The 16184-nt window shown below is 40.5% G+C and overlaps 1 protein-coding gene across 1 annotated transcript in view; it reads right to left on the bottom strand.

Annotated features, from left to right (window-relative positions):
* The window catches only part of LOC140478835 (kininogen-1-like), a 29653-nt gene extending 13984 nt beyond the window's left edge, over positions 1-15669 (bottom strand). Inside the window, exons 1-5 of the mRNA XM_072572286.1 lie at positions 15304-15669; positions 12689-12799; positions 11447-11534; positions 7314-7489; positions 5284-5397 (exon numbers count right to left, since the gene is read on the bottom strand). Of these exons, the coding sequence (XP_072428387.1) occupies positions 5284-5397; positions 7314-7489; positions 11447-11534; positions 12689-12799; positions 15304-15531 (717 nt within the window). The 5' untranslated portion in view covers positions 15532-15669. The remainder of the gene's footprint in view (positions 1-5283; positions 5398-7313; positions 7490-11446; positions 11535-12688; positions 12800-15303) is intronic.
* Positions 15670-16184: the final 515 nt, after the last annotated feature.

The raw sequence follows: 16184 nt of genomic DNA, 5'->3' as shown, positions 1-16184 counted from the left end.
AAATCCTCAAGGACGAAGGTGAAGAGCCAGAGGTGGTGGTACATGTCAGCACAAATGATGTTGGGAAGAAGAGGAGGAACATACTACAGTGGGACTTCGGAGAACTAGGAAGAAGGCTGAAAAGCAGGACGTCCAAGGTGGTTATCTCCGGTTTGCTTCCAGTTCCTCGGGCTGGTGAGGGCAGAAACAGAGAGATAACGGACTTGAACGTGTGGCTGGGGAACTGGTGCAGGAAGCAAGGACTTAAATTCTTGGATCACTGGGGTATGTTTTGTGGTAAGCATAAATTCTATAAGAGAGATGGTTTGCACCTTAATAGGTTGGGGACCAGCATTCTGGCAGGCTGGTTTGCTACTGCAACACAGCTACGTTTAAACTGGGGAGGGGAGAAACTGGATGTTTAAGAAGGAAATTGAAGGGAAAGTTAGAACAAGGGAAGTCAAGAAAGACAACTGTATCATTGAAGCAGAAAACTCAAAAGGGGATCATGCTATAAGGTTGAGTGAAATAGGAGTTGATGGGAAGGGTGAGGGCAGTAACAAATTAAAAATCCAATATATGAATGCACGAAGCATTAGAAATAAGATGGATGAGCTTGAGGCTCTTTTGGAAATTGGCAGATACTATCTTGTGGGGATAACTGAGACGTGGCTTCAAGTGGACAGGGCCTGGGAAATGAATATTCAAGGCTACACATGCTATCGTAAGGACAGACTGATGGGCAGAGGGGGCGGGGTGGCCAAGTTGGTCAGGGATGATATTCAGTCCCTTGCGCGAGAGGACCTAGAATCAGGGGATGTAGTCAGTGTGGAAAGAGCTGAGAAATACTTAGGGAGTTATCTACAGGCCTCCAAACAGTAATCTGGATGTCAGATGGAAGTTGAATCAGGAGTTGAAATTGGCCTGTCGCAAAGATGTTACTACAGTTGTTATGGAGGATTTCAACACGCAGGTAGACTGGGAGAATCAGGATGGTATTGGATCTCAAGAAAGAGACTTTGTGGAGTGCCTCTGAGACTGATTATTAGAACAGCTGGTGCTGGAGCCTACCAGGGAGAAGGCAATTCTGGATCTGGTATTGTGCAACGAACCAGAATTGATCAGGGACCTCGAAGTGAAGGAGCCATTGGGAAGTAGTGACTTCAATCTGCAATTTGAGAGGGAGAGGGTACAATCGGAAGTGACAATATTTCTGTGGAATAAAGGGAAGTATGGAGCTGTGAGGGATGAGCGGGCCAAAGTTCAGTGGTGCAATACCTTAGCAGGGATAACAGTGGAGGAACAATGGCAGATATTTCTGTGTATAATGCAGAAGATGCAGGATCAGTTCATTCCAAAAAGGAAGAAAGATCCTAGGAGGAGGCATGGGTGACCGTGGCTGACGAGGGAAGTTAAGAAACATATAAAGTTAAAAGAGAAAAAGTATAACATAGCAAAGATAAGTGGGAAAACGGAGAACTGGGAAGCTTTTAAAGAACAACAGAGGATTACTAAGAAGGAAATACGCAGAGAAAAAATGAGGTACGAAGGTAAACTGGCCAAAAATATAAAAGAGGATAGTAAAAGCTTTTTTAGGTATGTGAAAGGCAAAAAAATGGTAAAGACAAAGGTTGGGCCCTTGAAGACAGAAACAGGGGAATATATTATGGGGAACAAAGAAATGGCAGAAGAATTGAATTGGTACTTCAGATCTGTGTTCACTGAGGAAGACAAAAGCAATCTCCCTGAGCTAACAGTGGCTGAAGGATCTGAACTTAAGGGAATTTATATTTGCCAGGAATTGGTGTTGGAGAGACTGTTAGGTCTGAAGGTTGATAAGTCTCCGGGGCCGGATTGGTCTACATCCCAGAGTACTGAAGGAGGTGACTCGAGAAATCGTGGATGTGTTGGTGATTATTTTCCAGAGTTCGATAGATTCAGGATCAGTTCCTGCGGATTGGAGGATGGCTAATGTTGTACCACTTTTTAAGAAAGGTGGGAGGGAGAAAGCAGGAAATTATAGACCAGTTAGTCTGATCTCACTGGTGGGAAAGATGCTGGAGTCTACTATAAAGGAAGAAATTGTGACACATCTGGATAGTAGTAACAGGATAGGTTAGAGTCAGCATGGATTTATGAAGGGGAAATCATGCTTGAATTTTTTGAGGATGTAACTCTGAAGATGGACGAGGGAGATCCAGTAGATGTAGTGTACCTGGACTTTCAGAAAGCTTTTGATAAAGTCCGACATAGGAGGTTAGTGAGCATAATTAGGGCACAGGGTATTGGGGGCAAAGTACTAACTTGGATTGAAAGTTGATTGGCTAACAGGAAACAAAGAGTAGTGATAAACGCCTCCATTTCGGAATGGCAGGCAGTGACCAGTGGGGTACCGCAGGGATCAGTGCTGGGACCGCAGCTTTTTACAATATATATTAATGATATAGAAGATGGTATTAGTAATAACATTACCAAATTTGCTAATGATACTAAGCTAGGTGGCAGAGTGAAATGTGAGGAGGATGTTAGGAGATTACAGGGTGACCTGGACAGGTTAGGTGAGTGGTCAGATGCATGGCAGATGCAGTTTAATGTGGATAAATGTATGGTTATCCACTTTGGTGGCAAGAACAGGAAGGCAGATTACTACCTAAATGGAATCAATTTAGGTAAAGGGGCAGTACAAAGAGATCTGGGTGTTCTTGTACACCAGTCAATGAAGGTAAGCATGCAGGTACAGCAGGTAGTGAAGAAGGCTAATAGCGTGCTGGCCTTCATAACAAGAGGAATTGAGTATAGAAGCAAAGAGGATCTTCTGCAGCTCTACAGGGCCCTAGTGAGACCACACCTGGAGTATTATGTGCAGTTCTGGTCTCCAAATTTGAGGAAAGACATTCTGGCTATTGAAGGAGTGCAGCGTAGGTTCACGAGGTCAATTCCTGGAATGGCGGGACTACCTTATGCTGAAAGACTGGAGCGACTGGGCTTGTATACCCTTGAGTTTAGAAGACTGAGAGGGGATTTGATTGAGACATATAAGATTACTAAAGGATTGGACACTCTGGAGGCAGGAAACATGTTTCAGCTGATGGGTGAGTGCCGAACCAGAGGACACAACTTAAAAATACGGGGTAGACCATTTAGGACAGAGATGAGGAGAAACCTCTTCACCCAGAGAGTGGTGGCTGTGTGGAATGCTTTGCCCCAGAGGGCAGTGGAGGCCCAGTCTCTGGATTCATTTAACAAAGAGTTGGATAGAGCTCTCAAGGATAGTGGAATCAAGGGTTATGGAGATAAGGCAGGAACAGGATACTGATTAAGGATGATCAGCTATGATCATATTGAATGGTGGTGCAAGCTCGAAGGGCAGAATGGCCTACTCCTGCACCTATTGTCTATTGTCTATATATTAGGCTGATGAAAGGTAAAATCTCCATCATCCTACTAGACCATAAGGCTGCTCTCTCATTAGAGAGAGTAACAACTGATAGTAGTTTAACCTGAGAGTGACCACATCTTAGATTAAGGGAGATCTTGAGAGGGAGGGTCCTTCATGGTAACCTCAGCTAATGTGGGAACTGAACCTATGCTGTTGGGATCACACTACGTCGTGAACTAGCTGTCCAGCTAACCAAGGATGAAGCCCATAAGATTAAAAAAAACAGTGGCAGTAAGGATATACAATATATGCAGAAACAGGAAACAGAGAATAGTGTTGAATAGTTGAAGAAGGTCTTCAGTCTTGAAGAAAGTCATCAAGAAGCTCATCAAGAGGGTTCCTGGGGCCAAAAATAGGACCACAGCTTTTGTGATATTTATTAACAACTTCATTTGGACATACATAGCTTAATTCTAAAATTTGCAGAAGACAAATCGTGAAAGTATTGTGATAGAACTCTGTAGTATATTTACAGGCTCATGAAATGGATAGACACAGAATAGATGGAAGTTTATGCAGAGAAATGTGAAGTGTGTTTTTGGAAGGAAAAAGATGGAGAAGTAAGATGCTCGAAAGTTTATAATTCTGAAGAGGGAGTAGGAACAGGGAAACATGGCAAATACATACACAAGTTATTGAAGATGGCAGGGAAGTTTGGGAAAGCATTTTAAAAAGTCTTTGGGATCTTTGAGGCATAATATAAAAGGAACAAAATTACAACAAACCTTTTTGAAAGACTGGTTTAGACTCAAATCGAGGATTCTATCCAATTCTGGGCACTATACATTAAAAAGAAAGTCAAGCCTTTAAAATAAGCTGTAGAAAATGTTTATGAGAATGTCAGTAGAATAAGGGACATGGGTTCAAACGATTGACTAGGTGGAGAAGCTCAGGACGTTCTCCATAGAAAAGAGAAACTTAAGAGGACAGTGGAAGAAGTGTTCAAAATGAGAGTAAATAGACGGAAACAGTTCCTTTTGCAAAAGGGGTGGAGAACCAGAGGCACAGATTTAAAGTGATTGACAAGAAAAGAAAAGTTAACATGAGAAAATATTTTATGTCACAGCAAGTGGTTACGATTTGGAATTTACTATTTGGAAGTTGAGTGAAGGAGTTTCAGATGTGACTTTCATAAGGGTATTTATAAACACTTGAGGGAAAAATATTTGTAGGGTTACATACAATGTGTAAGGAACTGGGACTAATTGAATTGATCTTCATGACAGCTCTCCTGAATTGTACAGTCCAAATAGTTTTTTGCAGGGCTGTAGGTATTCTTTGATTTAATGGTTCTTATATCCCAAATCACCCTTGTGCTATAATCATTTCTGATTTACAAGCATTAGATGGTGTAAGTATGTGCTTCTTGCTTACCACCATCCAAGTGCTGTAATCTGACCTGCCAGTGGGGGAAAACAAGGTGGTGGAATTGTAGGAAGACAATGATAATGAAGAAACAGCTTCACTCCTTCTCAAATTTACACACTGCAGCTCAGGAACTGATATGCACTTACGTTTAAAGGCAGGATCAGCACACCAGACATCAATGGCCCACAGGGTGGCAAACATTATTCAAGGATTAATGAAGAACTACCCAGGGTGTATTCAAAATAACCAGGGAAAAGGCCTGTTTAAAGTTGGAACCAGTATTGTGGTTACAGCCATTTGGCCAGTGAGGTCGGGCAGGCTGTAGAGGCTGCTCTTTTGTCTTTCCCCCTTATTGAAGGATTACCATGAACTTTAGAGTGTTAACTACAGCCACGTTAAAACAACAACCATAGACAATTCTGATGTCTTGCAAGCGAGTGGCTCATGATGTATTCATAAGCAGAAGAGAAGTAAGGTTGATTCTTAAACTTACTCACTTTTATGCCATCAGCCTTTGCATCACAATCGGGAGGAAGATCATCGGAATCCTCCTTGCTGCATTCAGTTTCCTGGATTGAGAACTTCAATACATACTTAATTCCAGCTACCACCTGATTAAAAGGATAGTTTTATTAATACAAACTTGCTGTGAAAAAAACATTATTGGATGTAATCATCATCAGAATGGTCTTCATTTTGCCTCAGTGTTTAGGTTTAGTATTGTTTGATAATACAGCAAGGAAAAGGGATTACAGACAACAGGCAAATTGAGACACATCAACAGCTATTGAAACACATGCTCAAAAATGTAATTTGCTTCTCACTTTTCAAGACAACATCTGAATAATGAACAGACTGTTCAACCATTGGGTGGAATAAGATGGTAGTACATCACTGGATGATGATAAGAATCCTATCTTCTGGATTTTGATGACCAAAGTTTGGCCAACATAATCCAAAACATAAATGTTACTCACATCGCCAATCAAGTGATGTGTTAGCAACGAATCTTAGGGATGAGGTAATGGTTCAATTTGATAGGAAAATGAAAAGTTAAGACCAAAATAAGGAGCAAATATATAATAGAAAACAAGAAAATAAGTTGAGAAAAAAGGATAAGGGTGATCAGATTGAATCTTTAAATTTCATATTGTATTTTAGGAACTTAATGACAACATGATTGAAATAAAACCCTTGTGAAATTCAATATTCTCTAAATTTAACATGATTTTTGATTCAGGACAAGTGAATTAGCTTCAAGCTTATGACGTCATTCAGCTTTTAAGATAAAATAAAGAGAGGGAAGATCTGTTTTAATGGCACAATGGAAATTTCACTTCACAAAAAAATAACTTATCAGGACCCAACATTGGAGAACAAATCTTCTTAATTCCCATTTGATTGACTTTGGACCGCAGAGAAGATTTTCAGAGCTTTCACACTAAATGTGAAATGATGTGGCTGAAGATCATGAAAGGGAGGTTGCAAATACTCATTGAAGGAAAACCTTGATGGAAGTTATTTATTGGTGTTTACTCCATCATTTTTTCTAGCCTTAACATTTCTCAGTTGGATATCTGTCTTAAAGTAAAGACTCAAATGGGGTCCTGTCTTCTCAGGTGGGGAATATAATCATAGAATTCCTACAGTATGGAAACAGACCATTTAGCCCAACTAGTCTACGCTGACCGTCAGAAGAGTATCCCACCCAGACCCATTCCTCTACTACTCTACATCTCCCATGACGAATGCACCTGACTTACACAACGCTGAACACTATGGGCAATTTAGCACGTCCAATTTACCTAACCTACACATCTTTGGACTGTGGGAGGAAATCGGAGCACCTGGAGGAAACCCCTGCAGACACAGGGAGAATGTGCAGATTCCACACAGATAGTCGCCTGAGGCTGGAATTGCACCACGGTCACTAGCGTTGTGAAGCAGCAGTGCTAACCACTGATCCACCATTCAAAAAAATGAATATTATCTCTTATGGATTGTGTTCCATGCAACAAACTTAATGAGTTGAAAGAAAGTGGGCGGCACGGTGGCACAGTGGTTAGCACTGCTGCCTCACAGCGCCAGAGACCCGGGTTCAATTCCCGCCTCAGGCGGCTCTCTGTGTGGAGTTTGCACATTCTCCCCGTGTCTGCGTGGGTTTCCTCCGGGTGCTCCGGTTTCCTCCCACACTCCAAAGATGTGCAGGTCAGGTGAATTGGCCATGCTAAATTGCCCATAGTGTTAGGTAAAGGGGCAGATGTAGGGGTATGGGTGGGTTGCGCTTCGGCGGGGCGGTGTGGACTTGTTGGGCCGAAGGGCCTGTTTCCACACTGTAAGTAATCTAATCTAATCTAAAATGCCATCCTGGGTGGAAGATGTGTTTGTGTTTTACTCCTCCTGGAATACTCATCAAAGAGGGTTATAAGCCAACAGTAATATCTAAAAGATGATCAGAACCAGGCTACGCAGAAACATGGAAGATAGCTACACTTCGTGTTGGCACACTTGCAAAGAAAGGTCTAACCTGACGAGTGAACTTGTAAACTCGGTCACGCTGAAAGTAGTTTGTATGATTGCTCTCAGTGTTAAACTTTGCAATAGCAAGTGCAATTGTTTCATTTAATCGGTGGTGGTCAGTTGGCAAATCTACTGGACATCCAAGGCAAAGTCCACGTTTTGGTACAATCGGTGTGTGATGATCTAGGAAACAATGCTAGAGACAATTAGTTTACAAACACACAGCTGAAATTATTTATCATGGAACAACTATTAATCAGTACCATAAAATCATAGAAGATTACATAGTCCATTACCCATTGCTAGTTTCCCCAAGAAAGCTACTCACTCTTTCTCTTCCCTTTCCCTTAGAAAGGTTTCAAGAGAGAGAGATTGCTCCCAACTACTCCCCTTTGTATTTCATATAACACGTGCAGATAACAAGTTGATACATGTTCCATAATTTGCGTTGTATAATTAGGAAAACTAGCTTGGCTTAGTTTGTAGAAGTCCCCCTGCTAGCTTAGATATTTATGCACTCAGTTCACTCTTCACAACTTCATCAAAAGAGATCCAGTTTACAACAGTTTCTATTGCTCAAGAGTCTTCAAAGGAATATTAAGAAGTTAATTCACTGGATAAACAAGATGGAGTTTAATGTGTGAAAATGTGAGATTATACACATTGGTGGGAAAAATAGAAAACAGAATACTACTTAAATGGAGTGGGACTACAGAAGTTTGCACCACATAGGAATCTGACCATTCTTGTGCATGGTTCAAAACAAGTGAATCTGATTGTTTTGAAACTGTCTTCATAATAGATAATAACCCAAACTAATGAAGGGTACATTGAACTTTTAAGTGCGACATATGGTTCTTTTAAATAGATAACATATAGAGCACAAGGTGGCAGAGAACGTAAATTGAGTGTTTTCCCAAAACCCCTGTTGTAGTTAAACTGAGTCCTGGGAAGGAACCATGGAAATTTACACCTGAAGAATGTCAAGGGTACTTCACTCACTGTTCCAAATAGTGAAATGTCATTCAAAAATTGAACTGTGATCTCCTATGGCTTGTGTCCCATTCAACAAACTTAATGAATTGAAAGAAATACCATCCTAGGTTGAAGATGTGTTTATGTTTTACCCTTCCTGGAATACTCAACAAATAGGGTTATAAACCAACAGCAAACCATGGTCTGTGTGTATGTGCTAGCTTATTGTTCAATTCCACCATGCTAAAGTATGCTGTGATGGGTCACAGCTGAGAACCTCCCTTAGCCCTTTTTTAGCTTGTGAAAGTAAAAGGAAAAAAGTCTCTGATTGCTGAAAACAAGTCATCAGCAAATCCATTGTTGATGGAAACAGGACAAATTCCTTTTAGCTAACTATAAAACCGAGAATCTCTAAACAACCATGAAGACAAAGTCTGTGCTATCCTAGAATCATCCAGTTTAACAACTGCCACATTTCATAATCTATTTGTCACTGACATGCTAATGACTAATGTATATGCTCCTTTCTTCATTTTACATTGGGATTCCCCTCGTTGTAACCTGTATGTTTGTGTATTGTATTTTATAATCTTTGATTATCATACAGAGAACAAGATGGTTGTTCATTTCATTCACTCATAGGATGTGTTTGTCATTGGCTGGCCAGCATTTATTGCCAATCCCTACTTGCCCTTAAGAAGATGGTAATGATCTGCCTTCTTTAATCACAGCAGTTCACATGCTGTAGATTGACTTACAATGCTGTTAGGGGAAGTTCCAAGATTTTGACCGAGTGACAGGAAAGAAATAGTGATTTAGGATGGCGAATCGCTTGAGGGGAACTTGCAGGTGGTGGTGTTCCCATGTATATGCTGTCCTTGACCTTCTAGATGGAAGTGGTTGTGGGTTTGGTAGATGCTGTATAAGGATCATTGATGGATTTCTGCAGTGCATCTTGACAGTAATACATACTGCTGCTATAGAGCATCGGTGGTGGAAGGAGTGAATACTTGTGGATGTGGTGCCAATCAATTGCGTTGTTTTTTTCCTGGATGATGTCAAATTTCTTAAATATTGTTGGAGCTGCATCCATCCAGGAAACTGAGGAGTATTCCATTACACTTGTGTCATGTAGATGCTGGCTTTGGGGAAATCAGGAGGTGAGTTACTTGTTGCAGTATTCTTAGCTCCAGGCCTGCTCTATAGCCACTGTGTTTCTATAACCAGTCCAGTTTAGTTTCTGCTCAATGGCAAAATGCTTCCCCAGGATGTTGATAGCAGAGACATACAATTATGGTGACACCATTGAATGCCAAAGGGTGATGGATAGATTGCCTGGTGTTTGTGTGGTGTGGATGTTACTTGCCGCTTTTCAGCCCAAGCCTGGCTAATGTCCAGATCATGTTACATTTGGAGAATGGTTTGCTCCAGTATCTGAACATTGTGCAATCATCAGTGAAAATCTCCACATTTGACCGTATGGTGGAGAGGTTACTGATGAAGCAGCTGAAGATGATTGGGCCCTTGGACACCTGGAGAGATATCCTGCAGCTGAGATGACTGACCTCCCACAAACACAATCATCTTTCTTGGTGCCCGATATGACTCCAACTAGCATAGATACCGCACTCCACCCCCCACCTCACCCCACACCAATTTCCACTGATTCAATTTTTGCCAGTGCTGCTTGATGAAACTCTTGGTCAAATGTAATCTAGATGTCAAGGGTTGTCACCCTCACCTGTTGGGGATCAATCAAATCAGATCCAGGATGACACTAAAGGAGTTCATCAAAGTAGTGTTCTGGATTCAACCATCTTCAGTTGCTCCATCTGCTGAAACTTATCTCATGTTGGGTAAATCTTCTCCCCATTGTAAGGTCAGAACTAGGGATGTTCAGCAATTGATTGCACAATGTTCAGTACGGTTCACAACTCCTCAGATACTGAAGCAGTTTATACCATTTGCAACAATACCTGCACAACATTTAGCCTTGTGCTAGCAAGTGTCAGCATACACTTGAGCCACGCAAGTGTCAGCCAATGACTATTTCTAACAAGAGTGAATGTAATCATCACCCTTGGCATTCAGTGATTTTACTATTAGTGAATCCCCCACTGTGAACATCCTACGGACTACAGTTGACCAGAACTTCAAATAGATCAGTCATAGAAATACTGTGGCTACAACAGCAGATTAGCAGTTAAGAATTCAGGGCAAATAACTCACCTAACTTCCCAAACCCAGTCAACAAATCAATTCAGAATGTGATAGAATACTCTAATTGTCCGAATGACTGCAAAACCAGCAAAACTCAAAACATTCAGAATCTTCCAAGATGAAGCAGCCCACTTGTTTAACACCCCATACACAAAATTAAACATTCAGTCCCTCCACAAACATAATAGCGGCAGTGTGTACCACCTACAAGGTACACTGCAACAACTCATGAATGCTTGGAGTTGAGAAACCTCACAGGAAGTGGAGTGTACTTCAAATGTCTTTAAAGTGGGATTATCATAGATAGGTGATTGGTTTTGTTAATGCAGATTTATAGGCTACAGGGCCTCTGTGGTCTGTATGGCTCAATAACTGACTCTAATGGGCACAGTTTCAGAATAAGGAGTTACATCTTTAAGTAGGTTTAAGGAGAAACTTCCTCCTTCTGAGAATTGTGAATCTTTACAATTCTCAACACAAGACCTGGGAGGATGGGCTTTTAAATATATTCAAAATAGCGATGGACAGATTTGTAAACAAGACTGGGGTTAAGGATTTGTATGGATAAGGAAGGTTCAGGCCAAGATCATTTCAGGCTATGATTTTTTGCATGTCAGAGCAAGCTTGAGGGACTAAATGGCTTAGTCCTGTTTCTATTTCTCATGCTGATTTGTACCAGATTGCTTTGTAAGTCCTACAGGAATGCTGACTTAGCAGGACGGATGCTTTCAAGTCAGGCAGCCTGAAAATGATTTGACAGACATGAGTAATGTGCATCCAGAGGCTTGGCAGATCCTGCAAACATACCCAAATTATTCAAAAGAGGTCCTAGTGTTCTCCACAAATCCTCCGAGAGTGTGCACTAGCCATTGATTGCATCCCTGAAAGTAAGGCATAACTTATCTTACCCCACAACCTATTAAGTAGAGTTTTAGAGTCTCATACCTGAATCGATGGAGCAATTGTATTCAGCCACATCAACTATTCTGTCGGTTTTATGGATGTACACATTTGACACACAGTGACCTGTAGCCTAAAACCAAACATCAGAATTAAGAAAAATATCTGCAATTTACATACAAGCAATTTACATGCACCAAGTTTGTTTGGAACATTGAACGTTACAGACAACTTTAAGAATGAATGCATTAAGATGAAAATATATAGATGTTCACAGATGTATAAGATGTTTTTTTGGGATCTTCCAGCTCCTATTTAGTTGGCCAGCCTACAATCAGCAAATAGAGAGTTTGAGAGTTGAAAAGTGTTTGCTGGAAAAGCACAGCTAGTCAGGTAGCATCCGAGAAGCAGGGGAGTCAACATTTTGATAATAAGCTCTTCATCATATTCCTGATGAAGAGCTCATGCTCAAAATGTCAACTCTCTGCTCCTCAGATGCTTCCTGACCTGCTGTGCTTTTCCAGCACCACATTTTTCAACTCTGATCTCCAGCATCTGCAGTCCTCACTTTCTCTTAGAGAGTTCCAGAGCCCAGTACATGGCAATGGTAAAATGACTGGATAGGATAGGGATAAGGCTGCCATTTATCAGACCTGCAGTCAATAGCAAGCACTTAGCATCCGCCCTTTCACTGCTTGTTTGAAGCACAAGGTGTGACACCAAGCAGTCTAGGTATAAATGAAAATTACACTCATATCACGTCTTTCACACACTTAGGATGACCCAAGACACCTTACAGTGAATGAAGCACATAAAATGTACTAACTGTTGCAATGTAGGAAAAGGAGATAAGGTAATACAGCCAACAGAAGTATCTCCCCATCACTGCAGCATCTCTTCTAGTATTGTAAACTGTTCCACTCGCAAGTCTTCTTTCATGTTTTTAATTCTTCACAGCAAGCAGCATCCTAATGAATCTGTGCTTTACCATTGCAAACACCTTCCGTCACACCAGGAACTTCACCCCCTCCTACCTCCCCCCCACCCCCCTTCACCCCTTGCTATCCACTACTGAAATGCAACAGCAATTCTGTTTTTATGTCCAACTGAGGTTCCTGTTACACTTACAGGGACATTCCAACAGTGGAGTTGAAAAAAATCGCTGAAGAAATTCCCTGCCTAAAGAAGTCTCCAAACAGTGTGCTCAACAAGGTGTTTATTAATCGGGTAAAGTTGTTGCAAATGTTTAGTGAATGGGTGCTCAGAACAGATAATCAGAAAACTTACAGCTTCTCCTTGGGCTTTGTGGCTGCAGTCTTTCCAGATCTTCTCATTGCCAACAGAGCAATCGGTTTCTTGAATTGAAAATTTGATAAAATATCGTCTTCCACGTAATCCCTATTAAAATAGATTTTTTTCAGACAAACCTTTTTGATTCTGCGACTAAAATGTTGAAATAAAATTAAGAGAATCCTTGCTTGCATCATTACATTAGTTCATAAGGACTCCACAACAACACTGTCAGGAATTTTCTTAAAAATATTAAGTGATACAATGGCTGGTATTATTCCAACTTCTAAATGGTTGCGCTCTGCAAAAAATTTTTAAATTAATAGAAAGTCTTATACAGTGTAATAAAATAAAAGCAAGACACTGTGAATGCTGGAAATCTGAAACAAAGTCATAAAATGCTGGAGAAACTCAGTAGGTCTGGCAGCATCTGTGGAAAGAAAAGAAGAGTTAATATTTTGAGTCTGTTAATGACTCTTCTTTAGAACTGTCTCTTGCATAAAGTAATCCGTTGTGACAATGTTTATAAATATGTTACTTTTTAGAACTGTTGAATTTGAAGTGGTAAAGAGGGGTATAAAACGCAACTTGTTCTCATCCTGTTTGACAACAAGCCTTGCAAGTGGTTGCTATGGGAACAAGTGAGGCACAAATGGATTCAGTGAGAAGGAAGTGCAAGATGTTTGCACTAGCGTTTAAACTGCAAGTCCTGGAACACAGGGACATTTTATGAGGGTCAGGCTTTACAACAGGAAAGAATGAAAAAAGGCCCTTCTGAAATATATACCATTCTTTGGGGGCTTGACAGCATAGATAGCAATGCTTAAAAATGTGTTGCTGGAAAAGCGCAGCAGGTCAGGCAGCATCAAAGGAGCAGGAGAATCGACGTTTTGGGCATGGCTTTCCCTCATGGGACAGTCAAGGACTAGAGGATATGAAATCTCACAGCAAGAGGTCATCCATTGAAAAAGGATGAGGAGATACATGGGATATACAAAGACCTGGGGTGCAGAATTTGGGGTGAACTGGAGCAAAGAAATTCAAAGAAAGTGGGGACTTACAGGTGGACAAAAGGGAGAAAACTATGATTTGGACAGGCTGAGCCAGGCAAAACCTATCTAAAATTAACAGCAGAAGGTTAATAAGATTTTGGACACTTGGGAAGGGAACAACAAACAAAGGTGTGATAGAGTGAGGGGAAAGATATAATTTGTATGCAGCTTGTGTATCAGTCTGTTGACAACAAGCACACCAAAACAATGTGTACATGAGAGGTGAAACCTCCAAAGGCTGCAAGTTTCCCTCTAGATCCTTGACAATTTGGAAAAAAATGTCTTTGATGTTCTCAGAACTGTGAGAATGTTCATATTCTGGGGAAAATAACAAGAGAATACATTTAAAATATTGAAAGGCTGCTCATCTACTGAGTATTTCTTTTGCTCATGTACTGAAACTGCTGTAGATCTTCCTACTGGTGACAATTTATTCCTCGCTCTAAATAATCACAAGCCAATAAAATTACAAATTCCCTCTCTAATATACCTACATTATTCTCCTCCCACATAACACTCCCAAAATACCAGCACAGACTCTTCATTTCACAATCAATGGCTGCTTTCAACAGAGTTACATTTTGCTGGTCTCTGATGCTCAGATTAATTGGAGCCGGCAGCAAAAAGTGAGTTTTTAAACCAGGGTTTCTGAGGCAATTTGCACTTCAGGCAGGTTCCACAAGTTTGTGCATTTCATTGTTGAGCCTCCCTGGCATTCCTGTCATGATACAAATGTCAGAAATTTTCTTAGATTGCATTCATTGAATTACCCTTCGTTAACAGACATTTCTTCCTTCTGGAGGGGACAGAAAAAGCAGCCTTTGAAGAAATGTGCACCAATGTCCAGTCAGGCTCAGCTTTTGAGCTAATGTAATTTGAGCAGAAAACCTAGGACTCAGACTGACTTGCAACTATATTCTATTACCTCAAGCAGATTGAGCCATGATTTTATGTTCAGCTAGATTATTATTCTTGCAAGTCAAATATGAGTTGTAATATTTGCACTCTAAGACAGTGAGTTTTGACCTCACAATCACACAGCACTCTTAATTTGTTTCTTTTTTCCTTTCAATATGATAAAACATAAAATTGAATTATGATAATGTTAAGAATTTGTATTCATTCCAAGTAGTCATAGATCAGTCAACAATGAATCAACGATATGGCAAGCCGATCCAACATAGCCATTTACTGCATTGGATACCATGCTGGTGAAGCATCGAGGTGCTGTGTACTGATGTGACATATTGGCGTTCTTATATACTGAGCCATGCCTCTGTAAAATATAAGTTTGCCCATATTTTTCCCACAAGAATCTCAGCTACTATCTAAGGAATGTGTTGAACAGAAGTTAAGTAATAGGAAGACATAGGTGGTAAACCTTCTCCCAGTGATCAGTTAAAGAATGGCTAAAACCTGATAGCATATCAATCTACATAACATGGAGAAACCAAAGGCTCAAACATTTTTAAAAAGCTGCCGAACATGCATTAAGGTTTAATAGAGCGAGAAAATGATCAATATGCATGCATTTTACAGCAGAGTAAGGGATCCACTCACCTGTGCCTCAGCTTGTTGGACTTGGTCAAGAGCATATTGATGGCCACTTTTCTGCTCAGCATTGAATTTACGGAGCGTGAAATCTGCAGCAACGAGAACCTCTGGATTATTACAATCAATGGGGTACGGTGGAGAGAGTACACTTATCTCAGGCTCAATTACAGGTTCTGATTCTGCATCTACACATAGTAGCTGAATGGTGAAGGTTGCAACGTATAGCAGCTTCATACTGACTAGAGGGGTATAGAGCACACTGTCTCTAAACAGAAATCAACAATAAAGAAAAATCAGGGCAGTAAATTGCATTATGTCAGTAACTCAGGCAAATATTTTGGAAGTTGGGTGAAGCCAACTTTTCAGTTAATGTTTGAATTTGCTTGTGCAATGTGTCTTATATTTGTTCACCATATTTAAACAGATTTGATATCAGCCTAACCATAGTTAAAAGGTGTCCTTGCCCTCAAGATAAGAAGATAAATGTTTCAACACTGATGTGCTGGCTCTTCAATCCTCAACCACCCACTCACAATGTCACCAAGGTTTAGCAACTCATAGCCAGAACTGGTGGGAATACCATGTGTTGCATGCATTGTTGTGCATAGTTAATGAATAATTCAAATGTTACCAAATTTTTTTGAAATGATTATTTCTTTCAAATTTGCTGATCAGCTAAGGAACATTCCATTAGTTTGAACCTTGTTTTGTGATTTCTTGGTCATGTTACCATGCTCACATAAAAATGAAATATAGGCAATTCAAACTTAGTTTCTTGCTTCTAAAATCACAAAGAGGCAGCAGCCAGAGCAGTGAACAGTAGGCCTGATAATATGTAGAATAAAATAAAGAACTACAGATGCCGACAATCTGAAACAAAAACAGAA

Source organism: Chiloscyllium punctatum, chromosome 6, assembly GCF_047496795.1.
Source record: "Chiloscyllium punctatum isolate Juve2018m chromosome 6, sChiPun1.3, whole genome shotgun sequence".
NCBI classification, from domain to species: Eukaryota; Metazoa; Chordata; class Chondrichthyes; order Orectolobiformes; family Hemiscylliidae; genus Chiloscyllium; species Chiloscyllium punctatum.
Note: the sequence above shows the minus strand (reverse complement) of the source record. Positions and strands in the feature narration are given on the sequence as shown.